General features: G+C 40.2%; 1 protein-coding gene across 3 annotated transcripts in view; it reads right to left on the minus strand.

Moving 5' to 3' along the window:
• Positions 1–23,324, minus strand: part of LOC106538434 (venom phosphodiesterase) — an 83,080-nt gene that overhangs the window by 38,889 nt on the left and 20,867 nt on the right. For all 3 annotated transcript variants that reach the window (XM_087718479.1, XM_087718480.1, XM_087718481.1), the window contains 9 exons: positions 15,262–15,359; positions 14,767–14,846; positions 7,289–7,408; positions 5,824–5,933; positions 3,955–4,020; positions 3,044–3,116; positions 1,688–1,796; positions 1,457–1,585; positions 1,026–1,057 (listed from right to left, as the gene is read on the minus strand). In XM_087718479.1, the coding sequence (XP_087574605.1) occupies positions 1,026–1,057; positions 1,457–1,585; positions 1,688–1,796; positions 3,044–3,116; positions 3,955–4,020; positions 5,824–5,933; positions 7,289–7,408; positions 14,767–14,846; positions 15,262–15,359 (817 nt within the window). The remainder of the gene's footprint in view (positions 1–1,025; positions 1,058–1,456; positions 1,586–1,687; positions 1,797–3,043; positions 3,117–3,954; positions 4,021–5,823; positions 5,934–7,288; positions 7,409–14,766; positions 14,847–15,261; positions 15,360–23,324) is intronic.

The following is a 23,324-nucleotide window of genomic DNA, read 5'->3' on the forward strand; positions in this document are numbered from 1 at the left end:
ATTATTATGTTTGAGACATTGCAAATAGCAAATACATAGAGATCGATTGCCAAGTGCCTGAAGAGTAGTCATGTGACCATGGTGTGCTCAGTCATCAGAACTTCAAATATGGCTTCTAAATATCTTCCAGATACAGTAGGTCTACTGTAATTTTGAATGGTTGTTAAGTGACTGGTTGTAAATTGAAGACTACATCTAACTAGCTAGCTCACAAACTCAGGGAAACAGATTAAGAATATGTAAATTTCAATCTGTTTCAGAAGGTATGGATTCATTGATCATTCAAAACTTCTCCATCCTCTAAAAATCACAATAACAGACCCTAAGGGTTGATTTTTTTTCTATTGTAGATTGAATTTAGCAATTTTAACTTTGCATCTATCATAATTTTGTGAAAAAATAGTATGAACATTAAGGAAAATAGTGTAATTCACTTTATCTTCTATAAGATGGTTGCCTTTTAAAATGAAAGTAAGATATATTCACATTCAAATGTTAGACATCACTGGTCAAAATATGTTTCAGTTAAACCACAAATGAACAGAACATGACCCGTCAACTATATGACATGGACTTAAATATGGAAAGCTTTCTGAAAATTTAAAAGCATACTACATGCATTTTTTTTTCAGGGTCAAGACAAGAAAGCAAAGAGCATGATAGATTCAGAAGTCAGAGAAACCTTTCAGTCAGTATGCCATTACCTTTGGTGAAAATGGTATATCTTACATAATGGTATATAAAATGAACAATGACTAACTGGCTGAATTCAATAGCTGTAATATCTAAATTGGCCCTAGTAGTATGACAGTAGAACACAGCCAGGTCTATTATGAAGCAATGCAAGATTCAGAATCTTTTATCTAACCTTCATTAGTTCATAAACTTCATCCAGTTCTATGCATCGCCTCTCTCAAAGAAAACATTAACAATATGCTAAAGAAATTACATTTCAGTAGTGATGCCTTCACAGAATGCTTGGACTATTATTTTCTTAGGAAGAAAAAGAATAAAAACATACTCACAGTAAGGTTTTTAACAATTGTGTCAGAAGCAACTGTTTGGAAGAAAAGAAATGTTATGCAGTATGTATAATGTATTTCTTTCAAATGTTAAACTATCAATTTCTCTGCTTCAAATATGGTACATCAAACCGACGGTAGTTGCATTTTTAAGATATTAAACCCTTTAAAATACTTATCCAATGCTATTTGCAGCCATTGGCTTTAGCTTCCATCTGAAAACCACATTTATATTATTCCGTAGTTTGCCACCTAATTTTAGTCATGAAATTTCTGGGGGTTACAGTCATTGAAAAAAAGAGATTCAAGCACCACAAATTCTTTTGGGTAGCAGGTGAAATAGCTCTAAGCAAGGAAGATGCCCTAGAACAGAATGTTCTACAAAGCTTCTCACTTAAATTCTACAGCTTTATGAAGTTGTGGTCCGAACTTACATGTTAAAAAGTCTTCTGGAACATTTTTTGATCGAATACGAGGTGCTGCACCTTCATACATATAAAAATTAACTGGATTAAAATAATCAGCCATGTATTCCAGCCGGTTACAGGATATTGCCTCCATGCCTAAAGAAAGGAGAGGAAAATGATAGGTAATTGAACAAATATAGAATTCCCAAGATTGACAAAGCTCTTTATTAAAAAAAGTGAAGCATAAAGTAATGTTACCATGATCAGCCAGAAGGATCAGATTGACACAATTGTGCAGATTTCTTTGCTTTAGGCCTTCCATCAGCATTCCCAGGATCCGATCTGCCGTTTGTAAAGTCTTAATTATCTATGCCAAAGAGAAAAAGGGTAAGTGGCAACTTATCATACATGTTAAATCAAAGTTTGCAATCAGGTATATCACAATAAACAATACAATAATAAATAGAAATCATTTTTGGGTTACAGGTTGTATTATTTGTTCCTAATTTTTAATTGGATTACATTTAGAAAAGTAATAAGCATTTGTATGTATTACATTTGTCAGAGTAAAATATGAGTCCATTCCCCCACCACAGAGAATATTTAGATAGTTGTTCTACACTGTCCAGTAATCATTTTATTATTTATTTTCTGATAATAAATAGTAAACAATTAAAATGGCAAAAATAAAAATTGAGTTATAGCACATGACTTGCAAATTGACCTATACTTTGCCTGCTTGTATCCTTATTATTTTTCCCCTGTTTCCTGAGATAATGGGAGTGTGCAATGTAGTCAGAGGTGGGTTTCTGCTGATTTGCCCTTGATCGAGGGAACTGATAGTGGCAGTGGAAGGAACCGCCGTCCACCCACTCGAACGCTTCTGTGCATACGCAGAAGTGTTGCACAAGTGTGCGTGCGCACAAGCAAACCGGTAGTTACATAAATTGAAACCACCACTGAATGTAGTGCATCACTTCCTAGAGGCTCAGAGTATGAGATGACTACCTATAAAACCTAAATTAGGAACACAACTGAGCCCAACATTTCTGTTGCTAAGTGAGACAGTTGTTAAGTTAGTTTTGCCCCATTTTATGATCTTTCTTGCCACAGTTGTCTAGTGAATCAGTGCAGTTGTTAAGTTTCTAAAAATGTTGCTAAGTGAATCTGGCTTCCCCATATTCTGACACTTTGCTTGTCAGAAGGTTGCGAAAAGTGATCATAAGACCCAGGGATACCGTTATAAAAATACGATTCAGTTGCCAAGGGTCTGAATTTGGATCACCTGACCATGAGGATGCTACAATGGTTGTAAGGGTGAAAAATGGTTATAAGTCTCTTTAAGTGCTGTTGTAATTTCAAACAGTCACTAAATGAACTACTGTAAGTCAAGAACTACCTGTACAATGCAATAAAAATACTGTTTGGTGTTTAATGTGGAACAGCTCAGCTTTTACATATATTATTCCACCAGTATTTTTATGTCTAACAAAGAAAAAGAACATGTGTCATTGCTACCTTTTATCTATAATGTATACCAACTAAAGTTTAAATTAAGCCCCACCCCTTTAAATACAGAATGAGGGTGGGAGAGATAATAAAAAAGATGCTTACTTCTACACCAACAGGCCCATATTTATGTCCAGTTGTGTCTGGTTCCTCAATATACAATGTGAAGAAATCTGGCCTGCAGGTGAAAAAGAAAGGCCATTACTTTAAGAAATTTCACCTCATCCAAATATACATTATTAATGAACATGTTGCCCAGATAGATTGCAACTCAGCGGTGGCTGCTATCCTCTCCTAGAGCTAAAAGTTCAGAGTCAGATCAAACATCGAACTAGCTAGGAGAGGAAAGAAGAGGAAATTATTGAAAACAAAAGATAACATGGAGTAAACATCCCCAGAACCAGAACACTGCCTGGATTGTTTTCTCTCATTCTGGATCAACTACAAGATGGGACCCAAGGAGGTTAGATGTTTTGGTACCACTTGCCAACCAGTGATTAGCAGATTTTTGCAGTTCAGTTCAAGTCACCTTAGAGGAGATTTAAGGAGATGGCAGCATTTAGCTGGTGGCTGTTTGGAAAGATGGTTTTAATGGTGGACAGGATTACATGGTTTTAGGTCCTGGGCAAAAAGGCACACGGAGTGGAGAAAGAGAGATTTATATCCTCTGCTGAGATTTGAATTTGAGTTTTTATTCTGATTCCCAGGGGTAACTTTGTAGGTTGTGTTTTTGAGTCCCAAGCTTGGTTGAGCCTTGCTGGGTGATGATGCAATGAAAGGGCTTTCGAATTCCTATTATGGCTCTGCCTGAAGGAGGTACATCTTTGTTATGTAGAATAGACTGACCCAGGCCCATTGACAAAGATGGGGGGGGGGCTAAGTTTCTGCCTCCCTTTTAGGGGAAATATTCTGCCCTTTTAATATTTCCTGAAATATTTAATTTTTCTAGGAGAGGGGTGGGTGCTAAATTCCTATAGAACAAAGAATGTTGTTTCATAAGCTTTCGTGGCTATTACCTCTTAGCTCTGGGGAGATCTAGCCATTGCAGCACTTCCATAACTCTTGCTTCAAAGGGAATTGATCTACAAGGAATAAAAATATTATTTAGAAGGAAAGTATCATGGCGATAAGGAGAACTTTGTTTTAGTGGACATGTCAACAACATGTTTTTATTCCAATAGCAAGTAAGACAATCAGCACTTTCCAACCTTCCCATGGTGAAATATTGGGTAATTGTTTTGTGAGTGACAGACGTCATTCTGTACAAACGCTTTTATAAAGCAAAAACTGTTGATCATTGCAAACACAAAGCCGCAACTAGGTAGACTTTATGCTGCAATGTGAACATAAATCAAATGTAAACACTGTAGTAAAAGTAAATGCTGCTGTAAAAGTAATATATACAAAACAAAAAAAAAGGCCCAAGCAAATCATAGCCCCTTCCAATTCCCTGCAACAATTAAGACATAAAATACTCTTCTTATGTGGCCCGCCTGTTCTATTGTTTGGATAGAATCGGCAGAACATGGCAGGAAGGAGATGAAAAATGGTTTCAAAATGTCAAAGCAAACCAGAGACATTTTGAGTGCATCCTCAGTGGCCTGAAATATGAATTTCTCGCCAAAATAATATCACCACTTAATATATCCAGTATTCTCCGTCATGCAATATTTATAAAACAACAACATTGGTATTGTAAAGCCTGTCAGTATTGAGATGGAAAGCCCATTGAATAAAGTAGAACAGAAGCTGTATTTTTCCTAGCAGGTTTAAGCTTAAGGCTGACCCTTCAATTAAGCAGAGCAAGAAAATGTCTCAACCAGCAGGAGGCAGCAAGATGTCAGAGGTGAGAGATGTCACCTCTCCCACACCTTCTCAGTTACTGGATGCCCTTCAAGCCAACAGAACATTTTTATGCTAATGCCAGGAATGAAAAAGGTGCCAACCCTCTTTTAGGCAATTGTTGCACATGACAGAAGAATGAAAAGTATCCCTCTCACATTCTTCAAACCCAGCCTGATATATGTTCCCTTTATGTATTTATAATACATAATATTTAGCAATAGCAATAGCAGTTAGACTTATATACCGCTTCATAGGGCTTTCAGCCCTCTCTAAGCGGTTTACAGAGTCAGCATATATTGCCCCCAACAACAATCCGGGTCCTCATTTCACCCACCTCGGAAGGATGGAAGGCTGAGTCAACCCTGAGCCGGTGAGATTTGAACAGCCGAACTGCAGAACTGCAGTCAGCTGAAGTAGCCTGCAGTGCTGCATTTAACCACTGCGCCACCTCGGCTCCTCAGCATTTCTTAATGCTGACATTATTTAATATGTGGAAATGGGAAGGACCATGTAGATCTTCGAAGAGATACTTCCCTTCAATGGCTGCATGAACGAAGCACCCATTCAAATCAACCACAGCAATGTCTGTGTAATCATTAGTAGTTGAGCTTCATTCAAGGATATCATTCGTGGTAAAGGCTTACTAAATAATGATTTGGAAACTGTAATACATTTTCCAGCACTTCGGGTGTCCTATTGATTAAAAAAGTATATTCCCATTAAAATATCTGTAGCTGATAGAACCAGAGGTGATATTCAGCAGGTTCTGACCAGTTCTGGAGAACCGGTAGTGGAAATTTTGAGTAGTTCAGAGAACCAGTAAATACCACCTCTGACTGGCCCCGCCCCTTCTGCCTCCCAAGTCCCAGCTGATCAGGAGGAAATGGGGATTTTGCAGTAACCTTCCCCTGCCACACCCGTCAAGCCATGTCCGCCAAGCCACACCATGCCCACCAAGCCATGCCCACAGAACTGGTAGTAAAAGAATTTGAATCCCACTACTGGATAGATCCAAATTATTTTTTTCGTCTTTAACTCACTTGTTATAAACTTTGTATATGGTTGGGTAAGATCCATTTATTTTTACTTCAGATCCAGGCCAAAAGTAGGTGGCTGCTTTCAAACCTTGGTAGGTTGCTGTATGCCAAATCTGCAAGAAGTGTGCACAGCATTAGTATCTTAAAAATGAGCCAACTGTAAAACCTCACGTCACAAGGTCTCAACAAGCAGTCCCCAGATGTGCAATTTAAAGAGAACCTATAGATACTAATAGGGCTGTCTGTTACAAAATGGCAGACAGTTAACCTGTTACAATAGTTAATGTGCCAGACAGCTGTTAGCAGCATGATCTGAGTCAAAATAGTTGATGACATTCTCCTTTCTTGAACCAATGAAGTGTTAAAGCTTTCACGAGGGTCACAAAGTAGTGTGTGCGTTTTTAATACAGCATGCAACCTTTTTTCAGCAGTTCATGAATGTGTTGTGCAGTTTCAGAGGCTCGACTGCTCAAGGAAGGAGAATGTTGTCTGCCATTTTGAGTCAGATCATTTTTGCCTTCACTGAAATTACAATAGTTACTAGGACTAATCTTTGCAACGGTTGCAGCATCTTGACAGACATGTGTCCAAAATTTGGACAGTGAGAGATTGAATTCAAAAGAGTTTCTTCTTGAATTGGATGCTCTTTGCTGGAAGTCAATTTTTCCCATAATCTAGTTTTAAAATATGAAAGTTATACATTCAAACTTTACAAGGAACTTTGGTTACAACTTTGATGTTGTTGTTGATCCCTGATATGCAAAAGTACAAGTATGGTAATATGGTAATATGTAGAATAGAATAGAATAGAATAGAATAGAATAGAACAGAACAGAATTCTTTATTGGCCAAGTATGATTAGACACACAAGGAATTTGTCTTTGACGTATATGCTCTCAGTGTACATAAGGAGAATTAAATACACTCATCAAGAATAAAAAGATACAACACTTACTGTTAGTCAAGGTTACTAATAAGCTATCAAATCATATTAGGGAACAATTCAAAACAATATAAATTGAAAGATACAAGTAACATGGTTATAGTCATAAGTAGGAAGAGATAAATACTAGGAAGGAAGAGAAAAATAATAGTAATACAGTCTTAGTAAATTATTTGACAGTGTTGTGGGAAATAGTTGTTAAGCAGAGTGATGTAAATTCTGGTTAAAATCTTTCTTCATCCAAGACTGCCTATACTCACTCATCAGCAATTTTTAGAAACTAAATGTGCTTTACTATGAGCCAATCAAAACTGAAATCTATAAAGCCAGGATGATTTTTTTTTCACGGGGACCTTCCCTATTTCCGTTTCCTTACTAAGGAATTGCAACATCTTCATAGTGTCACATTGCTGCCTTGAAGTTATATATGAAGTCTATTTGCATTACTGTTATTTCAATACAATAGAATTTGCTATTGGGAAATCAAGTATATCTACACCAAGGAACAAAACTAAAGATACATACAGGTTGTCCACCCCACCAGGCAGGATTTCTCATGTTACTTCCAGAAAGTGAGAAAGTCTGATTTAAATTTACATCATATATATTATTGTCAATGATGCCATGGGTTTCTGGATACAAGCCCTGAAGAAAAACAGATACATATTACAACAGATAAATGAGCTGTTTAACATTTCCTCTAGGATTTGTGCTATTGGAGTGCACTGCTGAAATGGTATAGGATTTCCTGCTTGAGCAGTGGGGTTAGACTAGAAGATCTCTAAGATCCTTTCCAACTGTTGTTCTATTCTATTCTTGCTACCTAGTAAGAGAAGAAAGACTTAAATGTTTTCTAAAAGAAATACACCTCCTGTGTATGTTATACAAAACAATGATATTCTAATTATATTCAGAAGAAGTGCAGTGTGTGCAAATGTCACAGTCCTTTTGCATCCTCCTCTATGATCGGCAGACAACTGGTTATGCCGGAGTGGTTCCTCGATTCATAAAAACTTTTCCACATAATTAAAAATCCGAACCTTTCTTAATCACAAATGCTCTGTGAAAACAATCCAATCATGAAATGAATACATACAACCATCGACATACAACTATTGTTTCAGCAACTATTTGAAGTTACAACAATTACTTATGATTGAATTTTGCAACTAATGAGGCATCTCCATAGTCATGTGTTCAAAATGTGAATGCTTTGCAACTGGTATGTACTTACGAAGGTTGCAGCATCACATTTACCCTGAAATTAGGGACTGTGATGTGAAATAAATATGAAACTGGTTTAGGCACTGAAATTTGGTTTTGTTTACAATTATATTGTGAGAAAAGCAACAATTTCTTTTAGGCATTCTATATCTAAGATCCTTTGTCCTAATATTAGTCTTGCTTGATCTTGCTTTTGTAGTCCAGGTTTGGTAGACTTGGCTCACATAATAAGTTATCACTGGAAAAGCCATAATGACTCAGTTTCTTTTGGATAGGTTTCTAAGATTTGAAATAGTCTCCCAGCATAAATGGGTCAATCTATACTACTATATAACTGTGGTATACTTTTAACCAGTAAGTGAAAATTATATTTTGGATATTGGAGATTGGATTCAAGTTTATTGACTCCAGCTTCCAAAAGCTCTGCTGGTAACACAGAAAATGCTTCTCAAAAAATTTGTTTGAATTCTTTCTAAGTTAATTATGTTGGTATATGTTCCCAGTTGAGCCCCATGTAGCAGTAGTACTCAGGCTTTAGCTGCAGACAATTTAATTGCAAGAAGGATAAACTGTGATCCTCCGGGGGTGGGGGTGGGATAATGTTTGAATAACTGATGCAGATATCTGTGCATTGTGAGATAAATAATCCAGATGGACATTTCTGCTCCCTGAAGATTGAAAAATTATCCCTAAATATTTAAAGCTCTTAATCTGCTCAATGGATTTCCAAACCAAGTTCCAGCATCTCTTTGGCATTTGGCAAAAGAGAGAATCTTAGAATAATTTTTACTGGTTCCTTCTCTGTACAATAAAGCTAGATTGATCTCAAGGCTCTTTTAAGGCTAATGGAAGTTAATACTGATGGCAATGATACGCTATGCATGAATGGCATGCAATAATAAACTGATATGTTTATGGGCTAATTTAAGAGGATGAAATGTAAAGTTACTTAAGTGAGAAACTATCTAATATATATATAGTAATTGGATAAAACTGGAGCCAATACACATCGCTGTAACTCCCCTCTTTACTGGTATTTCCTTGATTGCTATACCTGATCTTCAGTTTGGTATTCTCTTATATTTTAATGAGCATCAAAAGTAGATCTTTAACTATGTTCTTTTAATTTATGCCACTATTTAAACATGTTGAAAGTGGGCTTCGAGGGGAGGAGCTGCCGCCGTCGGGAGCTCAATAAAGCTCCTGCCAGGACTCTGGTTCGTATATCTTATAAGATCTATAGATATCTCCCCTTTCTGGCAGAAAGGGGCAGGGAGAAGGTCAGTCGTTAGGATCTCTTTGTAATTCATAGCTTTTCTTTTTGCTGTGAATGGAGAAGAGGTTCAACATTAGCTGAGCCTTTACTCCGGCCAGTTTTCCGCGCTGCCTTTTTTGCAGCCTAGGCAGATTGCCTCCCCCCCCCAGGACAAAGCTAAGCTATTTAAAAGCCAATCCGGGCGGGGACCATTCCCGAGGAACTTCTTCTATTACTATTTAAAATACCAGCTTCAATTTCGCAAAAGGCTCCCTTTCTTTTTTAGCTGCGTCACAAGATGGCGATCTCGTAGCTTTTGTGTTTGATCTGACGCAGCTAGCTGACCCTACCCTCCTGAAAGCTTCTCCGTACTAATTGCTAAAAGATTAACTGAGGGGAGCACAGACTTTGATTTTTGGCTCGCTTGATTGCTTGTCTTTTATTTTTATTCTGGAATGGCTCCCAAACCTAAACAGAAGCGCTTCCTTAATAATAAAACTGCTATGAAGCCGCTACCCTTGTCTCCTACACCCTCCACGGGAGATTTGCTAACACAAGAATTCCTTCTCAAAACGCTTAATGATTTCAGACAGGAGATTAATCAACTGATTTCGGATTTATCTGATCAATTTGATGCTAAAATTGCTCAGGCAAAGCAGGATATGATCGGAGTAATGACAGTCATGACAGATTATATTGCTGAAACGGAGGACAAATTGGAACTTTTGGAAGAAACTAACCTTAATCTGATATCAAAAATTCAAACGTTAGAACAGGAAATTGAATCTGCCCAAAAAGAACTTGTCAAATTAAATTATAACAAGACTGCCTTTGCTATACGAGTTAGAGGACTGCGTGAAAACCAACAGGAGAATTTGAAACAGACATTCTTTGAGGCTTTCAGTCGCTTGGTGGGAAGTCCGGGACTTAATTTTGATTGGCAGATTCAAAGAATTTACCGCCAGAATTCTTGGGTAGCAAAACAGCGACAGCTTCCGAGGGACATAATAATATACTTTACCACAAGGGAATCTAGAAATGAGATAACACAGAGGCTCTACGGAAAGAGGTTGAGAATTGATGGGGACGACTTGATTGTTTTTAAGGAGATACCATTTCAAATGTTAAGAACAAGAAGACAGTATGCTTTCTTAACCGAAGAACTCAGAAACTCTCAGATTTCATACAGATGGGAAGTCCCAGCTGGTATTACAGTTACATTTGGTAACCAAAAACACCGCATTAACTCCGTCTGTGAAGCCCGAAAATTTTACTACGAGACCCTGAAGGCGGGACTTCCTGATTCATCCGGATCTGGGGAGAGACAGGGAGAAGGAGAAGACAAACAGCGAGACACGTGGCTACAAGGCGGAGCGTGTTGCTTTTCTCTTCCGGAAGGGCAGAAGACTAAAGAATAAAGACTAAGCGATGTTTTTAAAGCTTTATGATTTCCGTCTGGGATAAAATGGAAAAGTGGCATATCGATGATGAGACATGGAGACTGAAAGAAGCGTTGCTGATTGTGGACATATATTGTACAGAAGTTTTGTCTGAACTCTAACTCTAATTGTGCATGAACTATTTTCTTAGACGAAGAGAGTGGAAATTGTGATCTTTTTGAGTTGCGGTTTGGGACAAATGGAGTTGGGAGGTGCGTGGGAGAGGGAAGGGCAGCGAAAGTTTAATTAGATTACATGGGGCTAGAACGCAAGCTGATGTTTGTTTGAGTTGCTATATCAATATAAGGTTAAGAAAGTTTGGTCGGAGAATCTTCAGGAAAGTGGAGTAAATATGGGAGGAGCAATGAATGTGGATAAAATATATATGTGGATATGGATAAAGGCAGGGTGGAAGGTAAAAAATTTATATGTGGAGGTGGGTAAGGATAGAAAGAGAGGTGTTGGAAATGAAAAATGAAAGAAGTACTTGAGTTAATGGTGTTATAGAAAGGTTTGGATACCTGGATAAAAAAGAGATAAATTAAAGGTTTGAATAGATAGACAAAGCAAGGAGATTTTTAGTTGGGGAATTCTAATTGATCAACTTACCTGGCTCTAATACAGTTTGAAACCCTGCAAGTAGCAAAATAATCGAAATTTGGAATGAGTCACATTGTTTAAGATTTATAGATAATGGGAAGCTGTGTTAACGTAGTGGGTTTATGACCCTTTTTGTTTCTTTCTTCTTTTTGTGTGTGAGTGTGGGTGGTTTTTTTTTTTTTTATCTCTTATTTTCTACTATTTTTCCTTTTTCTTTTTGGCTTTACTGGCAGGGTGGAAGGTAAAAAATTTATATGTGGAGGTGGGTAAGGATAGAAAGGGAGGTGTTGGAAATGAAAAATGAAAGAAGTATTTGAGTTAATGGTGTTATAGAAAGGTTTGGATACTTGGATAAAAAAGAGATAAATTAAAGGTTTGAATAGATAGACAAAGCAAGGAGATTTTTAGTTGGGGAATTCTAATTGATCAACTTACCTGGCTCTAATACAGTTTGAAACCCTGCAAGTAGCAAAATAATCGAAATTTGGAATGAGTCACATTGTTTAAGATTTATAGATAATGGGAAGCTGTGTTAACGTAGTGGGTTTATGACCCTTTTTGTTTCTTTCTTCTTTTTGTGTGTGAGTGTGGGTGTTTTTTTTTTTTATTTCTTATTTTCTACTATTTTTCCTTTTTCTTTTTGGCTTTACTTTTATCTTATTTTTTCTAAATTTTAAAGTTAGCTGGCCTTATTATACTCAAATGCTTGTTAAAGAATTATGCCGGGCATGGGACTTGCGAAGCCGTAAGGGGGTTAGGGAGGGGGGATTATAGGGGGGAGGGGGGAGGGTGGAATTACAGTTTCAATCCTTAGAACAATAAGAATTCACTTGTGTACTGTCGTTTTTCTTTTTTTTTTCTTTTTTTCTTTTTCTACTTTTATTGTAAAAAACAAATTGAATTGTATGGATACACCAAAGTGAGGAGAAGAGGGAAAGAGAAGGGAGAAGTAAAGAGGGAGTGAGAGGGAATGTAAGGAGGGTAAATGGAGGGAGGGGGAGATGTCTGAGGGGGAAGGGAAGTAGAAGAGGGGAATGCTGGAGGGGTGAAAGGAAAGTTGGAGGAGGAGAAGAGAGGGTGTATGGGGGAATGAAGTGTTATGTTGGGTTTTTTTTTTTTCTTTCCTTTTTTCTTTTTTTTTATGCACAGTATATAAGTGATTGTATAAAATGAAAATGAAAATGAAATAAAATATTCAGACTAAACATGTTGAAAGTGGACCTAAAGTCAATAAATGTTGCATAAAGGAACTGTCTAGATTTATCAATGAACTTATGAAACTAGGCATTACAGCACCATAGCGTGGCCTAATTTTGATTGACCTGTTCTAAACCCTGCCTGTTCATCTATTAGAACTTCTTCAGATTCAATCCAGTAAATTAATTTATTCTGTAAATATTTAGCGTGCACCTTGTAGATCTGATTAAACAATCTTTTGCTGGGAAGAGTGAAGCTAGCACCAAAATCCATCATTCAAAATTATTTTATTATTTCATATGTAATAAGATTTAAACCTGGGGATTTTCAGGGTCTAAGATGCTTAATTACATTTCTATTTTCTGAATATGAGACTAGAAGCCAAAACGAGAGTTCACACCAACCCAAAATGTCCACTTGACTATATAAGGTAACAAAATAATCCTCCTATATACTGGCTGGCACATGCAACAAAGCCTTATAAATATTTTTATATAGAGATGGGCTTATTACTCTTCAAAAGATGGCAGAGATTTTTTGCACTGGGAACCACTATCAAACTAGCATTCCCATATTACATTCCTTTTTTTAATGACAGGCCAACTTTTTACACAGCTTTTCCAATTTCACTAATTCAAGGATCCAGCAAGAACCAGGATTCTATTTGTATAGTTTAAAATTGTGATTTATTTCACACTTCAGGGATTTAATAGTCAAACCAAACATGTTCTCATGCCTAATTATAACAAGTTGAGGACAGTCATAGTGATTCTAAATTTTGTTAGGTTATTGAAACTAGCCAGTCGTCTAACTTACCATTCCCTATTGCTGAATAAAGAGACTTGCCTGGTTCCTTCTAACAAAGTTAGTGATTATTGACACTTGCTGGATATCCAATTAACAATAGAAGCTACTGCAGAAGATAATATTGTTGGAAAATTATTGTGGGTAGTTTCCATTTTAATCTATATGTCTAGAATATACAGCAAACTCAGTGTAACTAGCAAAAATATAACTTGCCGTTTATTTATTAAACATCAACAAAGTTCAAAAACAGTTACTGACAGTCAACCCTGTTCCATTTCATGCCCATGGGTACACCACATAAGATCCAGAGTTATTTCAGAATCCACTATACTAACAGTGAATTTAGTTCTCTGAATACTAGCATTTAAGCCAAAGAGTCCATCCACAAAAAAGAGGTATGAATCCATCTGGAGAAACACATCTTTTTGCAAAAGAAAAGAAAAGAGGTAAGGAGACCAGAAATCTGGCAGAGAAATGGAAACAAATTACTAGAAAAGATAATACCTGGTTGATACCCTAAAATACCTAACTTAAACATTATATTTTATTGTGTCACCTTTATTTGCCTTCTGCTAATTTGTTTGTACTACACTTGCATGGCATTGATATCTTTTTTCCTTTTTACTATCACTTTGCAACTGTGGATCTAATAAGTATTTAGTAAAAAAATGTTTGTTAATTTAGTGAGTATTTCAAATGTCCAGAATGTTCATATCTCATTCATTTTTAAAAAGTTATTAATTTAACATTTAATAATTATAAATTGCAAATTACCTGCAGAAAAAATATCTGCATATAATGTAAAGTTATATTTTCAAGCATGCCTCTGAGTCTCACTAGAATTCTGGAGCATATTTAGAAAACACTAATGATTGGTGACCAACACTTTCATTAGATGTAGGTCTATTTGGATAGAGCAAAGAAAAAAAAAGTAATTGCTAATAATACAAAGAATCTTGAGGGATAGAAGGAGGAGGTTGTAGGAGAGGTTGTGGGAAACCTGTTTGTATTTCAGCAAATTGATGTTTTGTGAATCACTATATATAAGTCATAGTGGCAGAACATTTTTTGAAAGTGACCATAACATTAACTCAAAATTCAAAATGGAGGCCTTTCCCAATCTGGTCCTCTCTGGATGTGTTCAACTACAGAAAGGATTACAAGAGGTATCTCTTCCCAGACTATGCAAATGCACTTCAGAAACATCCCATTCTTGTTTCCCATAAAAAGAATTTGAAAGTCACTCTGACCACCAATTTTTCATAGATGGAATTTAGAGAAATGAAGAAAAAAGCTTGCCATTTCAACTGATTCTTCTTTGCTACTGCTTTTAAGATTTTTTCTTTTTTTGTTTGTTTGCATTGGGCGTTTGAGGAAGCATTTATATTGTTTAATTTCTTATTATTGAAAGACAGGAAGCAATTCATATAAGAGCAATAGCAAATAAAATGTATACCGTAAATGACCAAGCAAATACTTACTGTAACAATAGTGTAGTGGTTTACAAAGGTTTTGGTTGGATAAACAGCTCTCATGTACTTGGCATGAGTCCCACAAGTTTCTACAATCAAATAGGACATATAAAATGAGAAATACCCATTTTTATATCGAGGGATTTTTCACATCTCCCCCCCCCCCCACACACACACTTACTAACATTTCAGTCCAATTGGAAAAGGACAAGACATTTTAGCACAAACTCATGTGGGTTTTTCCTGGAGGCATTTCCCCCCCCCTTCTGGAATATCAATAAGCTGAAACAGTCCTTAAACAAAGAGTGCTATATGTGGGCATGAGGATGAAATAAGCCAACTTCCATTCAGTGTAATTATAGGTAATCAATTCAACTGCTCTAGGAAGGAAAGGAATGATTATCTTATGCAGGACACTCCATCCTGTGAAAATTTGTTGCATCTTTCAAGTTGCAGAAAGTTATCATTGATTATAAATATTCTTAAAACAGTGTGCTTACTTACTAAGCTTATTAATATTGGGCATTAAAAAATCCCAGGTGTCCAAATATTCAGCCCTAAAGCCATCCATTGAAAAAAGAATAAGTGGGGACCGATCAAACCTAGAAGAAATCACAACATACATAATTTACTTTGTGTTAGCAGCATTATAGCAATTGCTTGCTAAAAAAACATTATTTCCAAAAAATTTCAATCTGGGGTATTTGTGTGAAGTGTCAAAATGTGCAACTTGAGGGTCATCATGATTCAGCAGCATAATGACAGACACCCTATTCCTTTAGGATATTTGTCATCCTGTAGATTTTCAGAGAGAGAGAGACTGACAGACAGACCTTAGGATTTCCTTGATTTCAGGAGTACAGTGTTTTGATATAGGATGTAAAAGAATTTATAGTAATCATGAATTTCACTGGAAGCCAATCTGAATACCCTACTACAACTGGAATAAACACTAGATCAAGCTGTGTTCTGTTTCATTTTTTTTTATTCCCTGGGAGGAAAATGTTCCTGAAAAAAAAATACAATGCTGAAAGCTATACAGCCCAACAAAACTTTATAAAAGCAAACAAAAAGAGAAAAGAAAGCTTAAGGACAGGTTACACTGTAAACACGTGAAATAAAAATATTCAGATTGTAATTCAGTTTTAGAATTAGCTATGTTGCTTTTTTAACAATCAGTCAGATCAGAAATGGGAATCAGGTTTATAGTTTTGGAGAAGCCTAGTGATCAAGGTTCAGTTTCCTGTGCAGTCTGACAACTTGGTAGAGTCCAAAGCTTACAAAAATATGCTGAATATGGAAAAGTGGGTGAACAATTAGATGAAATTTTTGAATTGTTACTGGTAATGAGCCAGTATTAAAACTCATGCATACAAAATAATGAAGAGAACTTGGGATTGGTACAACAAGTAAAAGTGAAAATTTACTGCAAAAGATCGTTTAATACTCAGTGTTTCCCCAAAAATAAGACCAGGTCTTATTTTCTTTTGACCTCCGAAAAACCGTCTAGAACTTCTTTTCAGGGGGATCAAATTTTTTCCCCATGTACTGTATGAAGTGGGGCCGGGGTGAGCGGCCCCTCATGCCAGCTTCCCAAAAGGTCGCAACAGGCCATCCCACCATTCATAAAACAGCTGATTCATGGGTGCCGCTCAGGCCGCCACCTTCAGTGTGGTCAATTGCATCCGCAAAAAAAACCGGAGGCCAAGCGATGCACCCCAGACACCGCACACACTCCTTACCTAATGGTGACAGTCACAGCAGGCAATTCCTTGTGGGTGCCGCTCCAGCTGCTGTCTCCAGCAAGTGTGGCCACTTTTGCCATTGATTGCAGCCACAAAAGCAGAAGGCCAAGCAATGCACCCCACGCACCTCACACTGGCCTTCCAAAGGGTACGTAACAGCAGCTATCCACATTTTTTAATTGTTATTTTGTCCCAACCCACGTGGCCCGGTAAGGTGTTAAAAGTTAACATTTCAGAAATGTTACTGTAGCTGCAGAAGTCTGCTTGTGCAATGCTCTGCCGCTGCAGCTTTGGAGCAAACATCTGCCTTCCATGCACAGGACTGTAAGACTGGAGGCTGAAGCCATGGAGAAAGCATTTTTGGATGTGCATCTATGCAGGGCTCCTCTTTGAAAGAATGATGTGTAGGTGTGGGGAGAGGGAGATTTTCCTGCACATTATCCTTTCCTCCACAGTTACGATAACAATTCTGAAATGTTAACTTTTAACACTGTACTGGGCCACGTGGGTCAAGATAAAATAACAATAGAAAATTGTGGATAGCTGCTGCTACCGTACTCTTTGGAAGGCCAGCACAAGGTGCATGGGATGCATCGCTTGGCCTCCTGCTGCTTTTGTGGCTGCAATTGATGGCAAAAGTGGTCACTGGAGGCAGCAGCCAGAGTGGCACCTATGAGGCAGCTGTTCCGTGGTTATCATTAGGTAAGGAGGGTGCGAGACGTGTAGGGTGCGTTGCCACAATTGGCTGCAAAAGCAGCCAAAGTTACTGGAGGCAGCGGCCGGAGCAGCTCAGCTGATCTGTGGGCTGAGTAAGGACTGAGCAGTCCTGAGGCGACCGGGGAAGGGAAGGGCTGCCTCCTATGCTGGCCATGCCCACCCACTTCATTTTTTTAAACGTTTTATTTAAGCCCACCCACTTCAATAGGGCAAATATATAAATGTGTGTGTGTGTGTGTGTGTGTGTGTGTGTGTGTGTATATATTAGATTTTTACAACCCCTGGTAAGCCCCAATTATGGGAGGAAGCTAACTGCTTCCATCATCTGTCAATCGGCTCGTCACAAGAGTCCATCAGGACAGAAACCCAATATTTTTACTGTTGCCTTTGTTATATTTGTGGTTTTTTTATTTGTGCTGATAAATAAATAAAGGGAGACTAGTATAGATCTATTTCAAGCTATTTAGCTCTCATCAGCCCAGGTTCAAATCCCAGTAAGGGTGTGGCTAGCTGATGAGAGCTAAATAGCTTGAAATAGATCTATACTAGTCTCCCTTTATTTATTTATCAGCACAAATAAAACACACACACGCACACACACACACACACGCATACACACACACACACACACACATATATATATATATATATATATATATATATATATATATATATATATGGTTTTTTTATTTGTGCTGATAAATAAATAAAGGGAGACTAGTATAGATCTATTTCAAGCTATTTAGCTCTCATCAGCTAGCCATACCCTTACTGGGATTTGAACCTGGGCTATATTGCACACTAGGCATACAAGGCAGAGATCTTAGCCATTAGGCCACAGGCTCTTATCCGTTTATCAGCGAAGCCAGGGTGAAAGGTATCTATTAGATTTTTTACAACCCCTGGTAAGCCCCAATTATGGGAGGAAGCTAACTGCTTCCATCATCTGTCCTTCGGCTCGTCACAAGAGTCCATCACGACAGAAACCCAATATTTTTACTGTTGCCTTTGTTATATTTGTGTTTTTTTTTATTTGTGCTGATAAATAAATAAAGGGAGACTATCAGCACAAATAAAAAAAATATAACAAAGGCAACAGTAAAAATATTGGGTTTCTGTCGTGATGGACTCTTGTGATGAGCCGAAGGACAGATGATGGAAGCAGTTAGCTTCCTCCCATAATTGGGGCTTACCAGGGGTTGTAAAAAATCTTATATATATATATATATATATATATATATATATATATATATATATATATATATATATATATATATATATATATATATATATATATATATATATATATATATATATATATATATATATATATATATATATATATATATATATATATATATAATCAGTTGCCATCCTCAGGCTGGTGTTACGGCTTAAAGTGTGGTCGGAGCTACTGTCTTTCTATAAATCTTGGTGGGTGGGTGTTGAGTGCTGCCGTTGTTTCACTAAGTAGATTGATTGGCTGTGTGGTTGTATCATGATTGGTACATTGGTGCTGATTGGTGTTGGCTGTGTGTCCGTTATTGTTTTGTGTTGTAATGGTCTGGGTGGTGGGTGGGGCTCATTTGTTGACCAGGGCTAATTTCCAGATGTCTGGCAGGTGGGAGGCATCATCACATTTATTCATGTTGTTGGGGTGTTTCTCTATTTCGATAGCTTCCGTATTTAGTCTCTTGTTGAAGTGTTTAGTTTTGGAGATTAATTTGGTTCCTTCAAAATTAATTTCATGTCCTGTAGCTTTAAGGTGCTGGAAAAGGGAGAAAGTTTTTTTTTTTTTTTACTGCGTTCTTGTGTTCTGCGATGTGTGCATTTATTCTCTTGTTGGTTTGTCCTATGTATGTTGCAGGGCAGATTTTGCATGGTATTTCGTAGACTCCTTGGGTTTCTAGCTGGATTTTGTCTTTGGGGTATCTTAAGATGTTGGTTATTTTTTGGTCAGTGTTGAAGGCTGACTTGATATTGTGTTTGTGGAGAATTTTGCTGATTTTATCTGTGGTGCCCAACTGAACTTTGAATCCATTATTTTGACCATAAAAATACACTGTCTTCCTTACTTCCCTCCCCCCCCCAAAAAAAAATCTGTGAAAGGGAGATGTTGATAGTAGTGTAAACACTCCTAAATTTACCTTGGATAATGTTGGGAAATTCCAGCTAGGCAGGGAGGAGGTTTGAGGTTTTTGAGGTTTTATTGGGATTTATATGCCGCCCTTTTCCCTGAGGGGACTCAGGGCGGCTTACAACCACAGGGAAGGGGAAGTGCGAGGTCAAAACAAAACAATTGGTGAACAAAAGAAAATTAATAAAACACAATTTTCATTCAGCAATCAAACACTCGGGCGGGTGATTGGAAACCTATTCCCAGGCCTGCTGGGAGAGCCAGATCTTGAGGGCTGCGCGGAAGGTCTGGATCGTGGTGAGGGTGCGGATCTCCATGGGGAGCTCGTTCCATAGGGTCGGGGCAGCAACAGAGAAGGCTCTCCTCCGTGTGGTCGCCAGTCGGCATTGGCTGGCTGATGGGATTCGGAGGAGGCCTAGTCTGTGCGATCTAATTGGTCGGTTTAGGGAGGTAATCGGCAGAAGGCGGTCTCTCAAGTACCCAGATCCACTACCATGGAGTGCTTTAAAGGTGGTCATTAGTATCCTGAAGCGCACCCGGAGACCAACAGGTAGCCAGTGCAGCTCGCGGAGGACAGGTGTAACGTGGGCGAACCGAGGTGCGCCCACTATCACTCGCGCGGCTGCATTTTGGACTAGCTGTAGTCGCCGGATGCACTTCAGGGGCAACCCCATGTAGAGCCCATTGCAGTATTCCAGTCTAGAGATCACGAGGGCTCGAGTGACTGTTGTGAGGGCCCCCCGATCTAGGTAGGGCCGCAACTGGCGGACCAGGCGAACCTGGGCAAATGCCCCCCTGGTCACAGCTGACAGCTGGTGGTCAAAAGTCAGCTGTGGATCCAGGAGGACTCCTAAGTTGCGGACCCTATCTGAGGGGTATAAAATTTGACCCCCCAGCCTAAGCGTTGGTGTATTAGCCAAATTATTGGGGGGGAAACACAACAGCCACTCGGTTTTATCCGGGTTGAGCACCAGTTTGTTAGCACTCATCCAGTTCTTAACGGCCTCCAGACCCTGGTTCATCACGTCCACCGCTTCATTGAGTTGGCACGGGGCGGACAGATACAATTGCGTATCGTCCGCGTATTGGTGGTATTTTATCCCGTGCCTCCGAATGATCTCGCCCAGCGGTTTCATGTATATGTTAAATAGTAGGGGGGATAAGACCGAACCCTGGGGTACCCCACATGTTAGGGGCCTCAGGGACGATCTCTGCCCCCCGACTAACACCGACTGCGACCTGTCCGAGAGGTAGGAGGAGAACCACCGCAGAACGGTGCCTCCCACTCCCACCTCCCGCAGTCGTCGCAGAAGGATACCATGGTCGATGGTATCGAAAGCCGCTGAGAGGTCAAGGAGAACCAGGATGGACGCATAGCCTCCATCTCTGGCCCTCCAGAGATCATCGGTCAATGCGACCAAAGCGGTTTCTGTGCTGTAACCAGGTCTGAAGCCGGACTGGAAGGGGTCAAGATAGCTAGCTTCCTCCAAGGCCCGTCGAAGCTGAAAGGCCACCACCTTCTCAACAACCTTCCCGATAAAGGGAAGGTTGGAGACAGGACGAAAGTTGTTTAAGATGGCTGGATCTAACGATGGTTTCTTTAGGAGGGGTCTCACCACCGCCGTTTTGAGTACGGCGGGGAAGTGCCCCTCCCGAAGGGAGGCGGTGACAACCGCCTGGATCCAGCCATGTGTCACCTCCCTGCTGTTAGCCACCAGCCAGGAGGGACACGGGTCCAGAATACAAGTGGAGGCACTTACAGCTCGGATGGCCTTGTCCACATCCCCAGAGGCAACTTCCTGGAACTCAACCCAGAGTTGATGTGGCAGATGATCCTCCTGTGTCTCAGCTGGATCTACTGCGGTGGAGTCCAAGTCCGATCGAAACCGAGCTACTTTGTCCGCCAAGAATTGAGCATAATCCTCAGCCCTACCCTGCAAGGGGTCTCCCGCATCCCTCCTATTAAGGAGGGAGCGGGTTATCCTGAACAGGGCGGCTGGGCGTGACTCGGCGGACGCAACCAAGGAAGAAATATATGATCTTTTTGCAGTTCTTAATGCTCGAACATAGTCCTTGGTGCAGGTGGTTAAGAGTGCTCGGTTTACCTCGGACTTATCGGACCTCCACTGGTGCTCTAGGCATCTCCTCCGGCGTTTCTTCTCCCGGAGTTCCTCGGTGAACCAGGGAACTCTCCGGGATCCACCGACCCGGAGGGGCCGTAGTGGCGCAATCCGGTCGAGAGACTCCGACGCCGCCGAGTACCAGGCGGCAGCCAGAGTCTCCGCCGAACTGTGGGCGAGGGTATCAGGAATAACCCCAAGCTCCGTCTGGAACCTCTGAGGGTCCATAAGTCGCCTGGGGCGGAACCACCTGGTCGGTTCCTCCTCCCTACGGTGGGGGTTTGGCCTCCGGAAGTCAAGCCTCAGTAGGCAATGGTCTGACCACGACAGGGGTATGATCTCATTACCCCTCAGACCAAGATCACACATCCACTGCTCCGAGAGAAATACGAGGTCGAGCATGTGACCCGCTGCATGGGTTGGGCCCCGAATTACCTGGGTCAAGCCCATGGCTGTCATGGAAGCCATGAACTCCTGCGCCCCGTCAGAGCGTTCACCGAGCGATGGCAAGTTGAAATCCCCCAGAACAATAAGTCTGGGGAACTCAACTGCCAGCTCGGCTACTGACTCGAGGAGCGAGGGGAGGGATGCTGCAACGCAGTTGGGAGGCAGGTACGTTAGCAGCAAACCCACTTGACCCTTGAGGTCCAACTTTATCAGCAGAGACTCACACCCGACAAGCTCCGGAGCAGGGACCCTACGAGGTAACAGAGACTCCCGGATTACAATAGCCACACCGCCACCCCTTCCCTGGGCTCTCGGCTGATGAAGCACCTGAAATCCCTCTGGGCACATCTCTACGAGGGGGACTCCTCCTTCTGTGCCCAGCCAGGTTTCAGTAATACATGCCAGGTCTGCCCTCTCGTCAACAATTAAGTCCCGGACGAGGGGAGCTTTGTGAACAACAGACCTGGCATTTAGCGACAACAGCCTGAGCCCAGGGTCCTGACTACTCGCGCCATCTGGTCTTGGAGTGGGACTCCTAGGGCCGGAAGGAGGGATCTCTGTAATGTAGCGAACCCTCCTTCCCCGGTAATGGCCAGCCCTAAGGTCCCCGCCGTATCTGCCTCTCCCTGTCACGACCGCTATGCTCCGACCCACTCCCATGTCCATGGTCCCCCCAACCACCCCGGTTCCTCCCGCCATCCCCAGCAGGTCCTCCGAGTCAGACATTCTCATTTATCCACTCTAACAAATCCCACGTGAATCCCAGGAGGATTCAAGCAGGTCACTAGCCTTAAGTCCTTATGTAGCTGCAAGAGGCACAACCCTGACACATCCCCCTCCCCCAATTAAATTCCATGAAACTTTATCTGGACCAGTGGCGGGTTGCTAATTTTTTTACTACCGGTTCGGATGTGCTCCTGCGTGGGTTTGTGCACGCTGCTTCTGCGCATGCACAGAAGTATCCAGACAGGTGGGCGGGGCCTCCTGCTACCACTACTACCGCTTCATCCGATGTGGGCCAAACCGGGAGCAACCCACCTCTGGTCTGGACATTCCCAAAGGAAGGCAACCAGTCTGAGGAGATTTTTGTAATACAGGTAGAATACAACAAACTTGCTGATTTTGAACCTTTCACGAGTGGATCTGGTTACTTGTGCCTGATATGCAAGCAAGGTATAAATGTTCTGAACATAGCTGTTTCAGTTTTGATGTGATGCATTAACATCAATCTCATGCATTGTTCTAAATGAGGACAGTCAAGAGGCAATTTATCAGAACACATGCAAAAAGAAACAGTGAAGGTGTGGCAATTGTTCCAGTTTTGATGTGACAAGGATATAACAAAGATTGTTTTAAAGGAAGAAAGCCAAGAGGTATAATTTCCCAGAACACATACAAAGG

This window comes from Thamnophis sirtalis, unplaced genomic scaffold (genome assembly GCF_051295495.1).
Source record: "Thamnophis sirtalis isolate CommonGarterSnake01/CBP01778 unplaced genomic scaffold, rThaSir2_p1.2 scaffold_6, whole genome shotgun sequence".
NCBI lineage: Eukaryota > Metazoa > Chordata > Lepidosauria > Squamata > Natricidae > Thamnophis > Thamnophis sirtalis.